Raw genomic sequence first — 22,357 nt, 5'->3', positions numbered from 1 at the left:
CCCCGGCTGAGTAAATGTTTAGTTTGTCCATCAGGCTTCCTCCTGAAATCGTGCGGTTCAGGTGGAACAGAAGCTGAGCCCTGCTCTTCCTCTTACTGCAGAAGTTTAAGCGAGATCCGTATGTGGCCACGCTCGACAGCTTCTCCAAAGTTACCAACTTCCTCTATGATGCTCTGCGAGGCACGGAAGACCAGCAGCAGCGCCCCCCAGAGGAGATGGTGGAACTGCTGGGCGAGGTCATCCCTGGCCTGGAGATCAACCAGCAGGAGGAGCCAGGCTTCGAGGTCATCACCAGGGTAGGAGGGACACACCACCCTGTCCGCACAAACACACAAAGGAGACTCCAAAGGGGCGGATTTAACAGGCAACGCACCTTTAGATGGAGACTGCAGCACTGAGGTCAGAGGTCAAGGCAAGAGGAACAGTGATATCTTGAATTAGATCAAAAGAAGATTGGTGAAGGACTTTAGCAGTAAAGTGTCATTATCACAGTATAACACAAGCATTTCTAGAAGTCAATTAAAGCTCCATCAGTTGGGGTGCACCTAGGTGCATGAAAATACAAAAAATACAATTTACACAAAGAATCACCTCTTACACACTCACAAAACCTCAGTTACGCACAAATATGTCGCGAGACTCTTTTCACGGCTCACTAATTAGTCTGTGAGTGATGCGTTTAAATACTACTAGAATAGTTTTCTTATCAGCTGGTTTGAACTTCGATCGTAAATGATATCCAGTTAAAGTTGACATTGACTTGCTTAAACAGATATTATATTATCTGGTTTTATATCAATTATTGGGCATATCTGTTTAAGAAAGTGGAAAAATGTCAAGTTTTACCAGATAAAATTTACATTAGAAGTATAAAACTACTGATAAGAAAACTCTGATGACCCAGCATTGGAGCTGTATTTAAACACATCACTCATGGATAAATCTCTAGAGACCTTAAATAAGTCTCACAACAAATCTGAGGTTTTGTGTGCACGTAAGAGGTGATTTGTGCTTAATTTTTAAAGATTTGCCTGTGTAATTAGTTTAAAGCTGTTGTAATTTTAATTTTTGCTTGTGTAAATTGTGTTTTTTAAAGTTTGGAATTGTTTTACTTGTGCACAAAATGTATTATTTGAGTTACAAATCAAGAATTGCGCACCCACAAATTGGAGTGAGTCTATTTTCTCTCCATACAGATGATGTTGAAAGACCAGGTTTATTTATTGTGAAGAGTTCTATAAAAATCTACCAAAAACATGATTTTTTTTTCAAAGATTTTCTTGTTACTGGGGGTTTTATCTCACTCTGGGGTGTGTCTGGATGACAGCCGATTCTGCGGTGTTTCTGTGTCTCTGTGACTGAGTTTGAAGGCATGTCTCCATTAACCCAAGAGGGGAGAAAAATAGGAAAATAGGGTACCTTTTTTTTCATTAAGTCTCAACGAATATATGAAAAACATCACAGTTCAGTAGACCAGAGCAGGCTGCCCCCGCTCCCCGCAGCGGCTGTCTGTCTGCTGGCATGATGAGTCAGCAAGATCCGCTTAAGTCCAGGAGGCTGGCTGCAGCCAGAGAACCGCCACGTTGCAACAGACTGCCAATCTGTCCAGAGCGAGTCCCACCTTCACCCAACAGTTGCTGGAGACGATTTCTGATAAACTCCCGCGGCTCCAGCGGGTTAAGAAATTGGCTGAAAGTTTTGGATTAGTATTTTACCCGCTGATCGGGTCACTGAGAATGTCAAGTGCCAAAAGCTGAGTCCCTGATTGGCTGATGGAATGCAGTGACCTGTCAAACTTCTGTGACCTGCTGTGAAATGCAGCCAGACATTCGAGCACATGCTCGTGCTCGCCCTGTCAGCGGTCTTATATGTGCCCGCCCACTATCACAGGACAGGGAGAAGGATTGGCTAGAACTTCAAAGTACTAAACAGAGTAGAAGTGATTGACATGTAATAGACCTTCAATGAAACTTAGCACCAAAATGAGGAACTATCTGCAGCAGCTTCTTTCGGTTCCTACTTGGAACCGAATTTCGGTGCCCAACCCTATCTGCATTTGACCCATCACCTGGGGGAGCGGTGAGCTGGAGACAGAGCCATGCTCGGGAACCATTTGGTGGTTCAACCCCCCAATCCAACCCTGAATGCTGAGTGTCAAGCAGGTAGGCGCTGGGTCTTTGGTATCTCACGACGTTCCAGTCTCAGGGCGGACACTCTACCACAAGGCCACTGAGCTGGTGTGTGGTAAATGTATGTTTACAAGTCTTGGGAATTAATCTGATTCATCATTGATCAACAGAGTGACTTGGAAGGCCTTCTTTTGTCATGAAAGTGTGTTCATTGTTTTTGAATTTATTTATTTTTTCTACCACACATGTGTCGTTGTCAGACCGATCTAGGACAGCGGCCTCAGGTGACCCGTTGGGAACCACTGACTGCAGAAGACTGGACCAATCAGCTGGACGCAGAGGGGCGGGTGTTGGACGTTGCACATGTCAAACACGCCGTCTTCAAAGGAGTGAGTTTACTGGCTGATCTCACTAGCAAAGAGCAGAATCCACTACAAACACACAATCACAAAGCAACTGTCAGTTTAAGAAAAACCTGCAAAAGTACAAATATACAAATGTTTACAATAGGGCTGCCCACCATTAGTCGATTAATCGGCTTTTAAAATAGTCAACGACCAATTTAATAGTCGATTAGTCGTTACTTTATATTATATGTAGTCGTAGTGTAGTAAGCTGAAAGTTATAATGGGTTTCTGCTAGCTTTATGGACTATTTTGGCATTTATTAAGGTTTTATAGGCTATTATGGAGTTTAGCTAACATTTTAGCGACATGCTACCTATTTTGGCTAATTTAGGCTTTTTTTGTCCAATGTGGAGTTTAGCTAATATTTCAGCTACATGCTAGCTGTTTTGGCTAATTTTTTTTTTTCTTTTTTTTTTCTTTTCGTTTTTTTAGCCTGTTTTGTAGTTAGGGTAATATTTACACGGTAGCTGTTTTGGCTAATCTAGGCTTTTTTTTTTTTTTTTAGGGTATGTTGAAGTTTAGCTATTTTCTAAGCTACATTCTAGCTGTTTTTGCTAACCTCTGTTTTTTCAGTTTTTTAGGTTAATTTAGCATTTAACTAATATTTTAGCTAGCTAGCAGCTTCAGCATTTTCAGCTATTAGCTTCAGTGATTTTAGCCATCAACTTCAGGATTTTTAGCTATCAATTTCAGCATCTTCAGTGACCCAATTCAGCTTACAGCATTCACACTAGCATTATCGCAGGTAATTCTATGTATCTAGTTTTTAGTTAGTTTAAAGCTAATGGTGGTTAAGATGTGTGCTTTACAGCCAATTTGCTCATGACCCAATCAGTCGACTACTCAGAAAAAAATCGGTGATTCGTCGACTATTAAAATAATCGTTTGTGGCACCACTAGTCTACAATGCCAATGTGTCGGTCACTCAATGACACAATATTCATACTGAACCCCACCTCTGTGTGACCTGCAGGGTCTGTGTCACGCCATCAGGAAGGAGGTGTGGAAGTGTCTGCTGGAGTATTCACCATGGAGCAGCACGCTGGAGGGGAAGAAGCTCCTGCAGAGGACCAAAACGTATACCGGTGACCTTACCACTGTCAGCTCACTGCATCTGCAGCAGATGCTGTTCCCGTGGAAACCTGGTTGTTTGTGTCTGCCACAGAGACGAGTACTTCAGGATGAAGCTACAGTGGAAGTCCGTGAGCGAGGAGCAGGAGAGGAGAAACTCCAGGTTGAGAGACTACAGGAGTCTGATTGGTGAGGAAGAAGCTCTGCTCTGGTTTGTGTGTCAGATGGTCCTGCTCTTCATCCTTTTCCAGTTCTCCACTTGTCTCCTGCTCATTGTCGATCTGTCATTTTCATGATATCCATTTTAACGTTCCCTTGCTCTCTTCAGTGATCGCCCTGTTTTTCATTCGTCTTGTTGTTCTTCTCTTCTTGGTTCTCCTCTTTGTCCTGGTTTTCAATGTTCTTGTGTCGTTATTCCCTTCGGATGGTTCTTTATGGTTATTTTTTCTCCATGTACAGAGAAAGATGTGAATCGGACTGACAGAACCAACCGGTTCTACGAAGGGATCGACAACCCCGGCCTGGCTCTGCTGCACGACATCCTGATGACCTACTGCATGTACGACTTCGACCTGGGTGAGAGCCGGCACCAGACACTCCTCCACTTTATGTTTTTCACCCCCCAAACATTGAAGTGGGAATTCTGGTTGGTTGTTGTTTGCTTTAGGAGGGTTCTATTCATTCATATTCTGAAGGAGACCAGTGAGTGACTCACAAGTGATACATCTTTAACCCAACAGTAGAATTCAGCATGAGGAGGAACTTTTCATGTTAACCTCCAAAGAAAAGCAGAAGTAAATCGGAATAATTCTGATTGAAATCCATCCATTAATGTCCTAACTCTAATCCAGAGGAGCAGCTGTCTAAACAGAGATCCCCGGACACCCTCTCCACAGAAACTTCTTCCAGTTTTTTTTTTGTCTTTTTGGGCCATTCGAGCAAAACAGTCTCTCCAGTGTGAGGTTGAGTCTTAGGCCCAATCCGAATTCTTCCCTTCTACCTTCCCCTCCATTTAAAGGGAAAGTTTAAGTGTGTCTCCAGGAAATGTATTTTTTAAAACCGACCTTCCAAACGGAAGGGTTACAAAGTCCTCCCCCACGAGGCTAAACCGCGTTGCACTGCTTTTCTTCACGTGGGTGCGCTCTGAAACAGACTTTTACATTTATATGTAAGTAATGACCTTTTTAAACTCCTTAACCTTGTATATTCAATCGCTGGAAGCTCTGAGCTAAAGCTAGCAGACTGGCGATTATTGATGACATCATCGACAAAAGTGACGGCAGAAATATGTGACACTATTTTTTTCATAGCTCCCCATTTGGAGGGCTAAATGATGGGGAAGCGAGAAGGGAAGAATTCGGATTGGGCCTTAGGCTTCCTTTTGGTGGGACTGAATTACCAGGATCATTTGCCCTAAACCAGAGGTCTGGAACCTTTAACACTTAAAGAGCCATTCGGGTTGATTTCTCTCCAACTAAAAACCAGACAGAGCCACAAAGTCCTCACTCACTCTTTAGAGAAATAAGACACTGATTTATATTTATGTTTTTGCTACCAACATGATACATTTAAATAAACTATTGTGTTTTTTGGGAAGAATAAAACATAAACGTGAAGAGAAAATGGCTTTTTAAAAAAATATGAAATAGTTTATAACTTTTGACAGAGCTTTGCATGACTTCCTTTCAAAATAAAAGACATCCTTCACCATATTTGACTGTTTTTGGTGCTTTTCAGCCACAAATTCATAAATATAACCAACAAAAACAAAATCAGAGCAAATTAAGACCTCTACTATATATTAAAATCATGAGGAACACTTTCAATCCTTGAATTTGTTCAAAACTGGAAAATCTGGTTTATAATCTAGTGGATTATAATTTAAGATTTAATTCTGGTTGTTCTTACTGACAATAAATGTATTTTCTGTGATAAATGAAGCTGAAAATGAAGTCCAAATGTGTCATTATGACGTTGATAAACTACAAAGGATTGATGGAGAATTACAGCTACTGTTATTATCCTCGTTGAATGATTCATACCATCCTTCAACTGTTTATGAATGAGTTAAATAACTCAATTTTAAGTTAATTTACTTTTTTTTTTTTTTTTTACCTTACTACTTACTTACTTTTTCCTTTACAGTCGAAAATGTTAAAATATTTCATTCTAATCAAAGAGCCATGGATGGTAAAAGAGCCACATCCTGCCCTAAAACCCCAGGGATCATTCAACCCCTCAAACCTTCCACCGCGATATGGAGGCAGTTTATGGAAGGGGTACATTAACATAATTCAAGGCCAAGTATGATCTGACCCTGATCCTGATCCCATCCTTCTGGGCTTCCAAGTTTAGCTGTCAGATGAGGTGAGGGACCTGGTGCAGGAGCTTCATGTGTTCCTGTGTGTCCGTTCTCCAGGTTACGTCCAGGGCATGAGCGACCTGCTCTCCCCCATCCTCTACGTCATGGAAAACGAGGTGGATGCATTCTGGTGCTTTGTTTCCGTCATGGACCAGATGGTGAGTTCTGTGCGAGTCAGCAGCAGCAGGCCGGGGTAGACCGGCCCAGCTGAGTGTTCCTCTCGTGTGTCGCAGCACCAGAACTTTGAGGAGCAGATGCAGGGCATGAAGACGCAGCTGCTCCAGCTCGGCACGCTGCTCCGACTGCTGGACCCCGCCTTCTGGAACTACCTGGGTATGCTGCGCTGATGTGGGAGAATGGAGCTTCTGGTGTTCGGCCACGCTCACTGTTGGTTCCTGTCTCACACAGAGGCTCAGGAGTCGGGTTACCTGTACTTCTGCTTCCGCTGGCTGTTGATCCGGTTTAAGAGAGAGTTCAGCTTTCAGGACGTTCTGCGGCTCTGGGAGGTGAGTGTGGGTCGTTGCGTCACAATATTACACTGAATTCAGTTTTAAATTAAAACCATATGAAGTAGATAAATAATCCGGAGTCATTGTTGTGTTTGAGGTTTCTTCTGCTGTGTATCAATCTTAATATCAAACACTCTCAGCTCCTGAGAGATTATTGTCAGGACAATCTGTGCGCTCTCCAAGCTGTGACTCATTCTGAATGGTTGTTATTTTGGGACACTGATTGTTCTGTGTATAATAAAGTTTTTTTTTTAAAGTGTGGATGAACTTGATTTATCAGGGCTCCGGTCCTCCTGAGTTCTGACAGACTGTCTGCTCTCTCTCCTGCAGGTGTTGTGGACCGGGCTGCCCTGCCAGAACTTTCACCTGCTGGTGTGCTGTGCCATCCTGGATTCAGAAAAGCAGAAGATCATGGAGGAGAACTTTGGCTTCAATGAGATCTTGAAGGTGAGTTTGGCCTAAAGGGGTGCAGGTCAGAAGGTCAGGAGGACTCAGGATCAGGAAGCAGCTGGTTCACTATGGAGATCAATAAGTATCACCCCGATTTGTGTGCACAAAATTCTTGATTTGTAACTCATACAATACATTTTGTGCATAAGTACGACATTGATGAAATAAAAAAATACAATTCACACATGCACAAATAAAAATTAAAACTTGAAATTACAAACAATTTTTTTTAAATTTACACACAAATTGTTTGCTACACAAAACCGCAGTTACGCACAAATTTGATGTGAGATTTTTCACATTTCCAAGATTCGTCTGTAAGTGACGCATTTTAATGCTGCTAGAATGCTGGGTCATCGGAGATTTTCTCAGCTGCTTTGAACTTTGAATATTATCTGGTAAAATTGGACATTTTCTCACTTTCTCTAACGATATACTCGATAATTAATTTTTAAAAAGTCTATGGAGTGTTCAGATGAATCTACAGCGAATGGCCAGTTTCAAAGTTAAGTCAATGGTACAGACCTGACATGAGGAGATATGTAGTCCTGTGATGAGATTTCGCAGCGTGAAGATCTGACAGCAGTTCGCTATCTGAAGTTTGAAAGGTCGCTGCGTTGCATCTGCCAATCAGGAAAATACAGGAAAAATCTCAGCTTTGGACACGTGACGTTTTCAGTGGCTTTCGCTCCCGCGGCAGAGACCACTCACCCCACATGCCGACAGACAGAGAGCCGCTGTGGTGTGCGGAGGCTGCCAGCCCGGGTCTCATCAAGACATCTAAAGAAAAAAAAGGTCTTTTAATTTTATTTTTGGTTAATGCGAAACAGAGAGCCTTCAAGCTCAGCCACAGAGTCAAAGAAACACAGTAGAAGTGGCTGTCATACAGACACAAGCCCCTGAACCGGGAAAATCTTTTAATAATAATCATATAAACTTAAACTTGGAGACATGATTATAGATGTTTTTGTAGAACTCTCCACAATAAATAAACCTGATTTCTCAACATCTTCTGTGTCTTCATATATTCTAAGTGAGATATCCACAGACACTTCCTTATAGCGACCATCCTAAAAGCATTAGCTGGTAGCTCCACCCACACACAGTCGTGGCGTCAAGCAGAAACACATTTTTTGACAGGCGACGAGCAGCGAATTTGTTGTGCAATGAAAGAGGGGCGGGGCACACGAATTTGTCGTGTGAATCGCGTTAGGTGTAAAAGCACCTTTAGGGGCTGTAAGCCAGCGGGAGAGTGTGTAAACAGAGAGCTCTCAGTTATGGGTGACGGGAAGGGGGGCGGGGTTGCTCCATGTCAACAGTCCTGGCCACAACTCAGAGATGAATTTCTAATGAACTCCTGCTGCTCTGCTGAAACTATGTCCTAAAAAATGACAAAAGTTTTTTGATTTTGCCTAATCGTGATGAAAAGACCAATGAAAAAGCTTTGAAATAAATCATAAGGTGATCAAAGTGGGTCTTTTAAGGAGTGTATTTGGCCCAATCCGAATTCCCTTCTACCTTTCCCTACATTTAGCCCTCCAAATGGAGAGTTATGGCAAAATAGTGTGTCAGATTTTGAACGTCATTTTCAATTGATGACATCATCAATAGTCGCCGGTCAGCTAGCGTTAGCTGGGAGATTCCAGCGCTTGAATATACATGATAACAGTGTTTTTTTTATATAACTGTTGCTACAATAAACTTTACTTACATTGAAATGTAAACTCCTGTGGTTCAGAGCGCACCCACCTAAAGAAAACCGCTTCTCCTCCGCGACATAGCGCAACACAGAACCCCCCCGTGAGGGAGGGGTCTGTATCCCTCTGCTTGGAGGGGAGCATTTTAAAACATATGCATTGGACACCTCTTGCACTTTAAAATCCCCTTCAAATGGAGGGAAAGGGAGAAGGGAAGAATTCGGATTGGGCCTTTGTCTCCATGTTAACCTAGCTTGGATCCATGTAAAACAGACCCCAGTGGTTTGTGTCAGTCATCATGAAGCAGAGACCGCAGCAGCAGTGATAAGAATCTATGGGTCTCTTCTGCTCAAGTCATGGGTGTGTGCACGTGTGTTTCAGCACATCAATGAGCTCTCCATGAAGCTGGACATTGAGGAGATTCTGCAGAAGGCTGAAGGAATCTTCCTGCAGATAAATAGCTGCAAGGTGAGTCTGACACCTGTGCTGATTAAAATGATACCTAATAAGCAAGCAGGTAGTCTTTCAAATAGGGCTCATTTCTTAATGAGGTGATCTAATAATAGTAACATAAACTTGTTTTAACAACTCCTGACATGACACTAAATGAAGAGATCTTATGTGTTTGATCAATCCTCCAACATGTACACATGTCAGATGACTGAGTGAAATGATGATTAAATCTATTATCAGAACTGTTTATTTTAAGTTTACATGTTATTATCTTCTGCTGCACAGCAGTACCTATAGTTTATGTTCAGAAGAAATTAGAAAATAATATAAAAATAACTGCAGGTTAAGGTGTAAAAATCTGAAGTCCTAAAGCTCTTTGCAATAAAGATTAGTTTGACAAATATAGTTATTTGATTGATATCGTTTTTAATATCGTTATCGCACAAAATGAAAAAAACGATATCGCAATATGAAAATTCCCATATCGCCCAGCCCTACTTTCAAATGGAAAATACATAATATGCACAAGTTGCCAACAGAGATTTAGGCCCTGGCTTCCAAAGGGTTAAAATAAACATTCTAAATATTTAATTCTGCATGTGATTTCATATTGTAATTATTTGCAGATAATAAGTGGGTGGCAAATACTGAAACTAAAAAAAAAAAAAATGTAAAAAAGCAATTAACCGCGATTAATTTTTTCCAGATTTACAATCAATTAGTTAATTTTTTTAATCTATTCCGGCCCTAGTTTGGAATATGTGTGTTTGTTCTTCATGTGTGTTTTATTTTGTGTGTGCATGTGGCAGTAATCAGGGATCCATGATCCTTTGCTCCAACGAGGTTTTTGGCATGCTCAGAGGGCTACTGCAGTGGCGTGTTAGTTCTGTTTGCTGGTTCTAACCCGGTTCTTCTCCTCAGGACCTGCCTCATTCCGTCAGCACCATCCTGGGTCTTCACGAGCGGTGCAGAGAATCCGACAGCTCAGATTCTGGATCGGCTGCGGCACAGCGGCCGGCTCACCGGCGGGACGCCTGTTCTAACGGACACTCGGGACACTCGTCGCAGTGACATTGCAGAGACTGACGCTGTCTTTGGGGGAGGGGGAGGGAGGGGTGTCGAAAATCTTATTTTTGTAAATCGCCATGCATCTGTGTCCAGCTGCTGGGTTTTCTTGCCATGTTTTATATAAAAAAACTCCCTTCAAGTTGGAACAGGAAGTCCACCTCTGGCATCACACGTTTCAGAGCAAAAGGATCTGGATTCTGGATCAGAGCTGCTGCTGGATCGGGTCCTCACGTGGTTTGAGTTCAACACCACCGGTCAGAAATTCAGTCTCCATCCTCTGAGTTCTGATTGGAACAGAAGTTCTGGTTCCGAGCTGATCCAGTGGGTCTGAACAGATCTGTCATATGTACCTATGTAATAAAAAGACCAATGTTTTTCTTCCGCTTGAGTTCACTCATTTCAGACCTGTTGTCACTTGTTGGGGGCGGAGCCTGAGTAAGACCGGAGGTTTATGGCTATTGACTATTAAATAATCGACAAATAGTTTAACAGTGGATTAGTTGTTACTTCATACACTCTGACTCATATGGAGTCAGAGTGTAGTAAAGTTTAAAGTTAAAATGGCATTCTTTTAGCTTTTTGGACTATTTTGGCATTTATTAAGTTTTTTTTAGGTTATTTTAGAGTTTAGCTAATATTTTAGGTACATGCTAGCTATTTTAGCAAATTCTGGATTTTTTCCATTTTTTGTGGCTAAGATGGAGTTTAGCTAATATTTCAGCTGCATGCTAGCTATTTTGACTAATTTAGTTTTTTTTTTTTCTGGATTGTTTGCAGCTTAACTAATATATCAGCTACATGCCAGCTATGTTGGCTAAATTAGGATTTTTTAAGCTTTTTTGGAGTTTAGCTAATATTTCAACTACATGCTAGCTATTTTGGCTAATTTAGGCTTTTTTTGTTACTTGAGGCTAAGTTGGAGTTTCGCTAATATTGCAGCTGCATGCTAGCTGTTTTAGTTCTGATTCGCTAGAGCTGCAGGAAAGAGGTCTAGAGGAAGACCAAAGAGGAGGTTTATGGATGCAGTGAATGAAGACATGAAGGTGGCTGGTGTTAGAGTGGAGGATGCTGAAGACAGGCTTAGATGGAGGAAACTGATTTGCTGTGGTGAGCCCTGAAGGGAAAAGCTGAAAGGAAAAGAAGAAGAAGCTAGCTGTTTTAGTTAACTTTGGCTTTTTCATTTTTTAGGCTATTTGGCATTTAACTAATAATTTAGGTGACTATCAGCTTCCGCATTTTCAGTTATCAATTTCAGCATTTTCAGCTATCGTCACTTGGATCTTCAGATGCCATATTCAGCTTAAACCATTTACACCAGCAGATAATGCTAGTGTGAATCTAGTTTTGTGTTAGTTTAAAGCTATTGATGGTTAAGATATGTGTTTTACATCCTCTTTGAGCGACCCGATTAGTCGACTAATCCTGAAAAATAATGGGTGATTAGTTGACTATTAAAATAATCACTTGTGGGAGCACTAATGAAGAGCCTCATCTTCCACTGTCACCTCTCCCTCCAGGACGGCCCCAATCAGTTTCTTCCTCTTTATGCAGAGAAATGAGCCGGTCCCGTTTGACCCAGTGATGAAGACGCTGAGGTACAGCGATGGTTCCCACGTCAGTCTGAGTCCAGGAAGGAGCAAAAGTCATTTCTGCTCCTCTTTCATGGCGAAATGTGCCGGCTGCAGCAAATGTCAGCTACTTTCATGTGAGTGATGGACGTTCCCTCCTCCTCCTCCTCCTCACGGACCGAGGAAGAGGAGGGTATCTTCTACCATCTTCTCATAAAGCTGCATCACAGACACAACAAAGCTCTTGCTTTCATTTCCTGTCTGACAGGAAATTGTGAGCGCGGCGGACGGCGGCGGCTGCTTATCAGCTCCTCACCTTCAGAGCAGATGAGCTGCACTCCTCATCCTCACCGAGGAGGAAGAGGCTCAGACAAGGACAAAGCTGGAGCTCAAAACATCTGAGAGATCAGAGCAGAACTGGAGTAGTACTTAGGTTCTGAGCCAAGTGGTCAGAACTGGAGTCTGGGCAGGACCAGATGCAGAAAGGAAGTGGCTTCCATTTTTGTGTTGAAGGATGGATCTGTATATTTCTATAAAAATCATTCGGGTCAGCACTGACCCAACTGAGACCGCACAGATCCACAAACATCAAATAAAGCAGTAGAACGGATCTTGAGCGGATCTGCTGAGACGCTTCAGTCATGAATGGATCTTCAGGATCTCCTCTCCAATCTTTAGGGAGGTCTTCAGCAGTTCTGGACCCCTAAGAAGTCCAGATGGTTCTGTGTTTGGACCTGGTCTGTCCTGGTTTAAGACAGTAATTGAACTTATTGTTCTGGTTGTGGAATAGTCAAGATCCTACTGATGTTTGGACCTAAGGATTACCATGAGCCGAAGGTCCAGAAGAGCCAGATCTCTGTCAGTTTATTGACAGAACCACTGAGAAGTCAGTCCTGTCCCTTCAGCTCTTCAATCTGGACTCAGAACCCACCAGGACTCCAGGTTCTGAGTCCGCACTGATCTTCTGATCTAGTCTGCCACATCCGACTGTGGGAAGTCGGATGTGGCAGACTCCCCCAGCTGGCAAACTGAGCCCCACAACTCACATAGAGGAGCAGTGGGAGGAGCATCCCCCTCCCTCACATACTTATGTGGAGGCGCGTCGGCGCAGACCTGCATCGCAGAAGCAGCAGCAGCAGCAGAAGACCGACACCCTGGAGCCCTGGTACTCCTACACCCACTGGTTCCCCATGGCTTCAGGCCATGTGATGAAGGACGGCGGGCCAGAACCACCGCCCCCCCGCATGCAACCGGCCATGATGATGTTCTCCAGCAAGTACTGGTCCAGGAGGGGGATGTCGCTGGACTCAGCCATGTTTGACCACCGGAACCAGAACCTGCCGCAGCAGAAACACACTGGGGGGCAGATGGTAAGAGAAGGTCCCTCTGTCCTTTTGTTCTGTCCTGATCCCTCATCTCCTCCCTGGATGTGGTCCTTTCTATCATCCTTTTATGATGTGGTTCTGCAAGTCTTCCTCAATGATGAAGATTTGGTAAAGCATGCAGCTGGGATTTGAGGATGGAGACATGAAGTCAGCTTGAGGTTGCTAAGGTTCCTCTTTGTGTCTCGTGGGTTTTTGAGCTGATGATCCACTGAAGCTTTAATGAAGATTTGAACTTTCTATCCATGTCCAGGGCAATAGTGCTTACTTCTGCCCCAGCTGAGGGCAGCTGTACAGTTTTAGCCCTCTGCTCTGACTGTCAGGCTGTGCATCATCATCACGGTTCTGACATCCATGATGTTGTGTTCTTCTTTAAGCCGATGCCCAAGTTTTACTTCAAATAATGTTCTTCTAAAATCAGATGATCTGCAGGACGCAGTTGCTTCATCCTGTTTGATCCTGTCAGGTTCAGCCTAAGGGGGCAGAGCACTGACCCAACACCACTGCAAGCACACAATGTCGCTGTCATGGACACATACACTCATCAGCCACTTTATTAGACACACCAGTCCAACTGCTCGTTAACACAAATTTCTAATCAGCCAATCACATGGCAACAACTCAATGCATTTATGCATGTAGACGTGGTCAAGAGGATCTCCTGCTGGTGTGGTTGTTGGTGTCAGACAGGCTAGTCTGAGTATTTCAACTGCTAATCTACTCTAAGGTTTACAGAGAATGGTCAGAAAAAGAGAAAATATCCAGTGAGCAGCAGTTCTGTGAGTAGAAATGTCTTGTTGATGTCAGAGGAGAACGGTTAGACTGGTTCCAGGTGATAGAAAGACAACAGTAACTCTAATAACCACTGTTTACAACCGAGGTCTGAAGTAGAGCATCTCTGAACGCACAACTCGTCCAACCTTGATGCAGATGGGCTACAGCAGCAGAAGAACACATCGGGTATCACTCCTGTCAGCTAAGAACAGAAAAATGAGGCTACAATTCACACAGAATCACCAATACTGGACAGTAGAAGATGGAAAAATGTTGTCTGGTCTACTAAGTCTCCATTTCTGCCGCTACATTCTGATGGTAGGGTCAGAATTTGGCATCAACAACATGAAAGTCTTGTATCAATGGTTCAGGCTGGTGGTGGTGGTGGTGTCATGGTGTGGCGGATATTTTCTTGGCACTCTTTAGACCCTTTAGTACCAGTTGATCATGGTTCCAACACCACATTCTATCTGAGTATTGTTGCTTACCATGTCCATCCCTTTGTACCCAACGAGTACTCTCTTCTGATGTTACTTCCAGCAGGATAAGGCTCTGGAATCATCTCAGACTCTTGAATATGACAATGAGTTTACTGGACTTAAATGGTCTCCACAGTCACCAGAACCCAATAGAACCTTTGGGATGTGGCGGAACAGGAGATCGGCATCATGGATGTTCAGTCGACAAATCTGCAGCAACTGTGTGATTCTATCATGTCAATATGGACCAAACTCTCTGAGGAATGTTTCCAGAACCTTGATGAATCTATGACACCAAGGATCAAGGCAGTTCTGAAGGAAAGAGGGGGTCCAACCCAGTACTAGCAGGGTGGACTTATTAAAGTAGCTGATGAGTGGTGAGTGTATCTATATACACATACCAGATATGCGTTTAGAGTGGTCACAGATGTTTATTGTAAATCTGGACAGCAGCAGGAGGGTCTATAGAACCTCTCCATGATATTGTCATAAATGTATAGTGGATGTGGAAACCATTCAAAATATATTAACCACAAGCTAAACCACATATCTTCCTACTGAAAAACGGGTCTCAGCAGCATAGCTGTGAAACAAACAGCAAGTTACAAGCAAAAGAGAAATAACACTTTTTCAAAAGTGGCGTGTGTGTTTGGTCTCATAACTGAACTGCTTCTATAAGTTTAAAGATGTCAATCAGCATCCAACGTGTTAGAAACAGCATTTGCTAAAAAATGAATAATTATTGCAACCTCAAACAAAACAAACTTTAAGTTTTCAAACACTATTTCAGAAAAGATGAAAATTGCTAAAACAGAATTCAGAAGGTTTTGTCACTTTTCTCAATGCAAACTCCATCCTACATAAGCAGACACGATTCAAAAGTCTCATCTTTCTGTCTAAACCTTAGTGAGTTCCCTTCAGTCAGCAAAATCAAATGTACTGCCTATTTCCTTTGGAAAATAGTGTCCATCAGTTGGTACTTTAAGGCTGACTAAACTTTCTGTCAGAATTCTGAGTAAAACCGACATGTTTGAAGCTTCCACATCCAGAAAACACTGAACTAATCACGTGATTCCGGTCTAATCTCCAAGTGAAGAAAGTGATGGTTCAACAACTGGACACGGACCTCTGCAACCCGCTCTACTCAAGACTCTGTGTTTTTGTCAGTCAAGGCGAACGTCCTTCTGTCCCATCAATGAGAGGCCAGACAATGAGGCTGCAGAGGATTCTGGGAAAACAGCAGTGGTCTTTTCTCTAAAGAATGAAGTGGGCTGTCTGGTCAAAGCTCTTCAGCTGTTTCAGGTCAGAACCACAACAGGGTTACCCTCATGGAAGGCTGGGTCTGTTCCTTCACCTCTGATTGTTCACCCATTGCAGGAGAAGCGGGTCAACCTGAACCACATCGAGTCCCGGGTTTCAAAGCGGGTTCCTAACGAGGTGGAGATCTTTGCAGACTGCAACTGCAGTCAGAAAGAGTTTGAGGAGCTGCTGCAGTTTCTCAGAGACAACGTCAGTGTTGTGTCCACAAACACTCCAGCACACGTGTGGGCAGACGATGCAGGTACACAGGAGCACGTGAAATTCAGGGGTGAATGGGCTGGAAGATGGAGGACATATGCCAGGACAGTATAGATGGAACGTACTGGACATGGATATAGGTTTTGAGAGACGAGTTCAGAACGTAGCTGAACATTGTTTGATCTAAACTTTTTTTGACAAAGGTTTGCAACAACAACAATCTTTGTGTTTTGTGCTTCCTCAGATGATGAAGACGTTCCTTGGTTTCCTATGAAGATCTCTGAGCTGGATCAATGTTCTCACCGAGTGCTGATGTATGGATCTGAGCTGGATGCAGATCATCCTGTGAGTTCATGTCCAAATGAAACCAGAGAGAAAAGTTATTTAAAGGGTGATCAAACAGGGAAGTTGGAGGCTGACTCTACTCACAGCTGAAATGTGAAAATCCAGTCAGGTGGGGGCAGGACTGCTATAATGTGTGCGTGTGTGAATGTGTGCGTGAATGGGTGAATGGGTCTGTGATTGTGAAGCGCTTTGGGCCCTTGAAGGAGGGTAGAAAGCGCTATACAAGTATACGCCATTTACCATTTACCATTTTACTGAAACTGCAGATCATGACTTGGGACTTAAATGGTTTGACCAACACAAAATTCAACTGTAATACCTCGATTCAACCTGTAGGGGCAGCACACAGACGGTTTTTGACTATCTAAATTAGTAAAAAAAAATGGCAATGACCAACAGACGCACTTTTAAAGCCAAGGGACCTTTCAAACAGAACGGACCAAAAATCCTAACTACTGACAAAAACCTAAAGTTCACAGTCCTGACATAAAAAGGAATTCTTAGCAAGGGTATGCCATGTCTGGGTAGGATGCAGTTAGCTTCCCCGGCAGCCTTCCACAGTTAAGTTGCTATAAAAATGATCAGGTGTGACACCACAATTACCAAAATGTCATTGTCAAATAGAAGAAATATTGACGTGGAGTGTCAAGTTTTCCAGGAAAATGGACAAAACAAAAACAAAGCTACAGATAGCAAGTCGACAAGAAGATTATTTTGCTATTATGTTACTGGTCCGACCCACTTGAGATCAGACGGGCTGAATGCAGCCCCTGAACCAAAATTTGTTTGATTTTACCCCGCTAGCTTACAGCCATCACAACCCCAAGCTAACATTACCAGCACAGCAAAAATGCTGAACGATATCAGAGCTTTCTATTGTACAGTTTAAGGCAGATTCCAGCTCAAACTAGCAAAACAAAGACCTTAATGGATGATTTAGACCAGGGATAGGGAACCCTGGTCCTCGATAGCAACCTTCCAGCATGTTTTCCCAGTATACCCTGCTCTGGCATGTTCTTGTTGACTGGACACACCTGATCCAGGTAATTGTTACGAGTGCCTGCTCATAACTGAAACGAGCCACTTTTCTCCTTCAGAATCTACTGGAATTACGTTGATCGTGTTGCTGGTTAAAAAGTTACAATGTGTTAAAGATTTTGTGTTTAAGCGTCACTGGTGACACCTCAGGTGTTAAAAGGTTAAAGAATCTTGTTTTTTTTAAAACTACACCTTGGCTCTCCAACCACCTCCCATTTTTTGGCTCCAGTTTCTCTACAAAGGTCAAAATAAACAACGTTAATGTGAACTGAGCCTCATGCCCCTCTCCAGGGTTTCAAGGATGAGGTTTACCGCCAGCGCAGGAAGTACTTTGTGGAAGTGGCCATGAATTATAAGTTGTAAGTATCTTCCTTTTGTCTTCCTCCACTGGCCTTCCTGCTAAACAGAGCAGTTCTGACCCATCCTCTCCACAGTGGGCAGCCTATCCCTCGTATTGAGTACACCCCAGAGGAGGTGAGAACTTGGGGTGTGGTGTTCAGAGAGCTGAGCAAGCTGTACCCCACCCACGCCTGCAGGGAGCACCTAAAGAACCTGCCGCTGCTCACCAAACACTGCGGCTACCGAGAGGACAACATCCCCCAGCTGGAGGACGTGTCTGTGTTCCTCAAAGGTACCACCGTCTTTATTGGTCTGGCTCATGCCCACTTATTCCTAAAGATGAGACCAAAAGTATTTACATTATTTCCAGTATACTGCATTTTTCTGAGTTTTATTGTTCCCTGGATAAAGTCATACATGTCCCAGGAATAGGTGGACGAAAGACCAAGTCTCTAGTATCATTATTTTTTTAAGGATTTTTTTGTTCTCAAATTCCTAATTTTTCTGTCATTTTCAAGCATGTTTTTAGGATCTAACTATGCTTATATTTTCCATTTTCTTACATAAACCTCAGTTGAAAATAAAAGAAAACAAATTTATCGTGTGTTGTCATATTTGGATTCATTTTTTATGACAAATACTTATTATTGGATATATTATATCGGATAAAATTACTTTTTATAGTGAAAGTGTTCTAGGGTTAAGATTGATAACTGACCTCCGCAATATATACTTCTAGAGCAGGGGTTCTCAACGTTTTTGTAGTGGAGGACCAAATTAAGAACTCGACATTAGACTGGGGGCCAATTTTGGTTAAAAAAGAAAAAAAAACATGGATAAAAAGAAAAATACTGTTTTTAATACCTTTAATGACCAAGTTTCATTTGTACAGTTAACAGGGCATAAGAACAAACCAAGCAAGATTTGAAACATTGTTTTAATTGAAAAATACGATCAATTTTGGTCAACATCAGACCTATTTGATGTCTACTTGAGACTGTATTGTAAGAAAAGCCTTTTTACAACAAACATTCCCCCTCAGTCGCTGTTGGAAGTTATTCTACTTGTCCAGTCATTTTATAATTTAACAGACTTATTTCCTCAAACTTTTTGTTTTGCTCTGGGAAAACAATGTCAGATACTTTCAGCATATATTGTTCTACAAACTCCCCGTCACTGAACGGGTCATTACCAAAGCTAGAACGTAGCTAGCTTCTGTCACAGCTTCACTGGATTTTGACATTTTTTTTATAAACATTATCTCCTGTGTAACATAGCCACATTGTAGTTGTTGGAGCATATTGTTGCGCTCCTTTAAGATTTGTAACATAGTGACGGTTTAAGTTCAATTCTTTGAGCGTTGCATTTACCTGCTTGCAAATCAGACACATGACTCTATCCATGAGGAACATCAAAGTTAGCATTTGTCCACTTAGCTTGAAAGCACCTTTCAATGGTTTTTCCTCAAAGGAACCGCCCATTCTCCCGCTCTGACTCCATTTTGACTGCCGTCGTCACTTCCTTAGGCAGAGACATAGAACATGTAGTCTGCCCTCTAGTGGTGAAATTAATTCACTGTACTTTTGACACCTATGTGTAATTATTGTTTTATCCTGCAGGTATCGACAGAAACCACGAAACAAAACGTATTTTTTCCTAACAATTTACTGCTGGTTTTGATTTATTGAGGGCCACAAAACTCTTCCCACACTTTTAAAAATAACTTTATTGAATATCACACAAAACTACAGATCACAACAGCAAGCACTCCACAAAAAATCAACAACTAATGTCATCTCTCAACCAGAAAATTACAAAATACAGAAATGTAATGGGAACATGGCAAGCATAAGGAAATAATTCCAATAAGAAATAACCCTAATATTAATAGAAAGCAAAAGAATACTAAGCACTAATAAAAAAAAAGATAATTTGAAAAAATCTAAGACAGGGAATTATTCATTCAACAAAAAGCTCAAATTGTACCAGTATTACATGCCTTGGGTGTAAACTCTTCCCGCACTTGGAGAACCTCTGTTCTAGAGTGTGACCTCACTTCCTGTGGGTTTCAGAGCGTTCAGGCTTCACGGTGCGGCCCGTCGCAGGCTACCTGTCTCCTCGAGACTTCCTGGCTGGTTTGGCATACAGAGTATTCAACTGCACTCAATACATTCGTCATGGCACCGACCCGCTCTATACCCCTGAACCGTAAGTCCATTCAGCTCCAGAACCTGCTGAAACCAGGGGCTCCTTAGCACCCTTGATGGCATGTTTTTGTGCTCAGGGACACGTGTCATGAGCTTCTGGGTCATGTTCCTCTGCTGGCTGATCCGAAGTTTGCTCAGTTCTCCCAGGAAATCGGTTTGGCTTCTTTAGGAGCCTCGGATGAGGATGTTCAGAAACTGGCGACGGTGAGTAAACGCCTCTGTTATACTACAGTGTGGAGATCGTGCAATAAAGGTTTTGTTAAAGCCAGACTGCTTCAGGATGATGGACAGGAGCTCCTGACAGAATGTTACCTGAAGGTGGCACTGCTGAGCCACCAGAACCTCAAAGAAGGAAGTTTCCTGCTTTGTTAAGGAGATCTGATCTCTATTCCACCCAACCCCACTCCACAGGCAGGCTTGATTGATGCTCCACACCCGATGGTGTCAAATGTTTTCTGATACGACCACAACCGAACTTCTTCTGTGTGCAGATACACGGTTGGTTTGGGGATTTCCACAAAGAGGAACACGCATGAAGAGTGTATCTGAAGGAGTTTATGTTTATATATATATGTGTGTGTTCATCATTCCTTCACATACATCCAGACAAGCCCAAAAAGTGATGTTTTTTTATCCGAGGGAAAACAGCAGACGCACAGATGGAGTTCACAGGATGGTTTCTAAGACACTGCTGCTGCACTGCCCCCTGTGGCTGACTGGAATATGGCAAACATTTTCTGATTTTAAGCAACTTCCTCTGGAAAATCTCAAATTCTGTTATTTTAGGCGGGGTGGACTGTTGTGAAGTCGTGTAGAAAATGCAGTGAACTACAACCTTTCAACATTGTTTACAGTATTCTGACTCTAGACCACAGGTGTCGAACTCCAGGCCTCAAGGGCCGGTGTCCTACATGTTTTCCAACCAACCTGCCTTTGAAGCTCCTTATTGGCCAAACACACCTGATCCAGGTAATCAGCAGCAGATGAGGCAGGATTTCTGGAAAACCAGTAGGACGTCGGCCCTCGAGGACTTGAGTTTGACACCCCTGCTCTAGACAGTAACACTTTCTCTCTATCAGCAGAGCTGAACAGTCATGACTCGATACTTGCAGGTCTGCACAAATAATCAGGTCCTCGTCTCATCGTATTTTTGTGTTTCAGTGTTACTTTTTCACAATCGAATTTGGACTCTGCAAACAAGACGGTCATCTGAGGGCCTACGGAGCCGGACTGCTGTCCTCAATCGGAGAGCTCAGGGTGAAACACACACACATGCAAAGATAACACACATATGAAAAGATAACACACACAGAGACACACACATGCAAATATAGCACACACAAAAAAAACATGCAGACACACATATGCAAGGATAGCACACATATGCAAGGATAGCACACACACAGAAATAACACACTCATGCAAAGATAGGATACACACAAAATAACACAGACAGACACACACACATGCAAAGATAACACACACACACTCAGAGACACACACATGCAATTATAACACGCATACTAAGATGACACACTCATGCAAAGATAGCAAACACACGCGCACACACACAAATAAAACACGCAGACACACATGCAAAGATAACACACACAGGGAGACACACACATGCAAATATAGCACACAAAACTAACAACACACATGAAAAGATAGCATACACACAAAAATAACACGCAGACAGACACACCCCCACACCCCCCCACACACACACACATATCACAGACACACATAGATAGCACAAACAAATAAAGACACACACACAGATTAAAAAAACACAAGCTAAAACATACACGCAAGATAACACACAAAGAAACACACAGACTTAAACACACTCAAATGTGCCTACATATTGACAGTCAGAACCTGAAGGTTGGATGTCCAGGACAGCCGGCTGGGTTCTAGCTGGGATCTCTGAGCTGAATTCTTTGACCTCACATACACCTGGATCTGAAGGAAATCTGTCCTTCATTCTAAATCTGATTTCTGTTCAGAGGACGGTGCTAATGACACGGTCTGATCCCGACCTCAAACAAAGATCAACAACTTGTGGTTCATTGAATTCAATAGTTCAGTCAATACTATTCAATACTACAGTCTTTGGTTTGTTGGTTCTAATTCACCGTAATGGTTCTCTCACATCCCTACTTTTAATTTGAGGTATCAAAGTTTCTTGTCTTCAAGATGTCGATCCATTTCTCCTGATCTGATTTAAGAGCTAAGTCTGCTTCATTGTGTGTGTGTGCATCACTAAGTTATGTTTTTTTCCCAGCATGCTCTGTCTGACAAAGCCTGCGTGAGGATGTTTGATCCGAAGACGACGTGCAACCAAGAGTGTCTCATCACCACCTTTCAAGAGGTTTACTTTGTCTCTGAGAGTTTTGAGGAGGCCAAGGAGAAAATGAGGTGAAGAGCTCACACATCTCTGCTCTGAGAAGACAGCATCAGAACTGAGAAAAATTCAGACCAACGGAGCTAAAATTCAGGTCGTCTCATTTTAGTTCAATCTTTATTTAAGTGTCTAGAGCAGGGGTCTCAAGCTCAAA

The 22,357-nt window shown here is 42.6% G+C and overlaps 2 protein-coding genes and 1 long non-coding RNA gene across 4 annotated transcripts in view; 2 read left to right on the top strand and 1 right to left on the bottom strand.

Moving 5' to 3' along the window:
- tbc1d15 (TBC1 domain family, member 15) overlaps positions 1 to 10,527 on the top strand; it is a 17,265-nt gene extending 6,738 nt beyond the window's left edge. The window contains exons 7-17 of one of the 2 annotated variants that reach the window (XM_036212234.1): positions 102 to 296; positions 2,390 to 2,518; positions 3,510 to 3,613; positions 3,702 to 3,796; positions 4,067 to 4,183; positions 6,027 to 6,127; positions 6,203 to 6,302; positions 6,378 to 6,475; positions 6,809 to 6,925; positions 9,007 to 9,093; positions 10,000 to 10,527. In XM_036212234.1, coding sequence (XP_036068127.1) covers positions 102 to 296; positions 2,390 to 2,518; positions 3,510 to 3,613; positions 3,702 to 3,796; positions 4,067 to 4,183; positions 6,027 to 6,127; positions 6,203 to 6,302; positions 6,378 to 6,475; positions 6,809 to 6,925; positions 9,007 to 9,093; positions 10,000 to 10,149 — 1,293 coding nt within the window. In that variant the 3' untranslated portion in view covers positions 10,150 to 10,527. The remainder of the gene's footprint in view (positions 1 to 101; positions 297 to 2,389; positions 2,519 to 3,509; positions 3,614 to 3,701; positions 3,797 to 4,066; positions 4,184 to 6,026; positions 6,128 to 6,202; positions 6,303 to 6,377; positions 6,476 to 6,808; positions 6,926 to 9,006; positions 9,094 to 9,999) is intronic. The other variant, XM_024264254.2, reaches the window with a different exon arrangement.
- LOC118598829 lies at positions 214 to 19,669 on the bottom strand. The gene is made up of 4 exons (XR_004948003.1): positions 18,960 to 19,669; positions 7,640 to 7,708; positions 7,454 to 7,551; positions 214 to 315 (listed from the first exon to the last, which is right to left on the bottom strand). It is a non-coding gene; the product is annotated as an uncharacterized LOC118598829 (long non-coding RNA).
- Positions 12,384 to 22,357, top strand: part of LOC112141172 (tryptophan 5-hydroxylase 2) — a 16,593-nt gene continuing 6,619 nt past the window's right edge. Inside the window, exons 1-10 of the mRNA XM_024264255.2 lie at positions 12,384 to 13,084; positions 15,517 to 15,651; positions 15,727 to 15,910; positions 16,112 to 16,212; positions 17,542 to 17,609; positions 17,685 to 17,881; positions 19,662 to 19,797; positions 19,874 to 20,000; positions 20,958 to 21,053; positions 22,084 to 22,217. Coding sequence (XP_024120023.1) covers positions 12,716 to 13,084; positions 15,517 to 15,651; positions 15,727 to 15,910; positions 16,112 to 16,212; positions 17,542 to 17,609; positions 17,685 to 17,881; positions 19,662 to 19,797; positions 19,874 to 20,000; positions 20,958 to 21,053; positions 22,084 to 22,217 — 1,547 coding nt within the window. The 5' untranslated portion in view covers positions 12,384 to 12,715. The remainder of the gene's footprint in view (positions 13,085 to 15,516; positions 15,652 to 15,726; positions 15,911 to 16,111; positions 16,213 to 17,541; positions 17,610 to 17,684; positions 17,882 to 19,661; positions 19,798 to 19,873; positions 20,001 to 20,957; positions 21,054 to 22,083; positions 22,218 to 22,357) is intronic.

Source organism: Oryzias melastigma, linkage group LG6, assembly GCF_002922805.2.
Source record: "Oryzias melastigma strain HK-1 linkage group LG6, ASM292280v2, whole genome shotgun sequence".
Classification (NCBI taxonomy): Eukaryota; Metazoa; Chordata; class Actinopteri; order Beloniformes; family Adrianichthyidae; genus Oryzias; species Oryzias melastigma.
The sequence above is the reverse complement of the archived record's forward strand: the minus strand, read 5'-3'. Positions and strand labels throughout refer to the sequence as shown.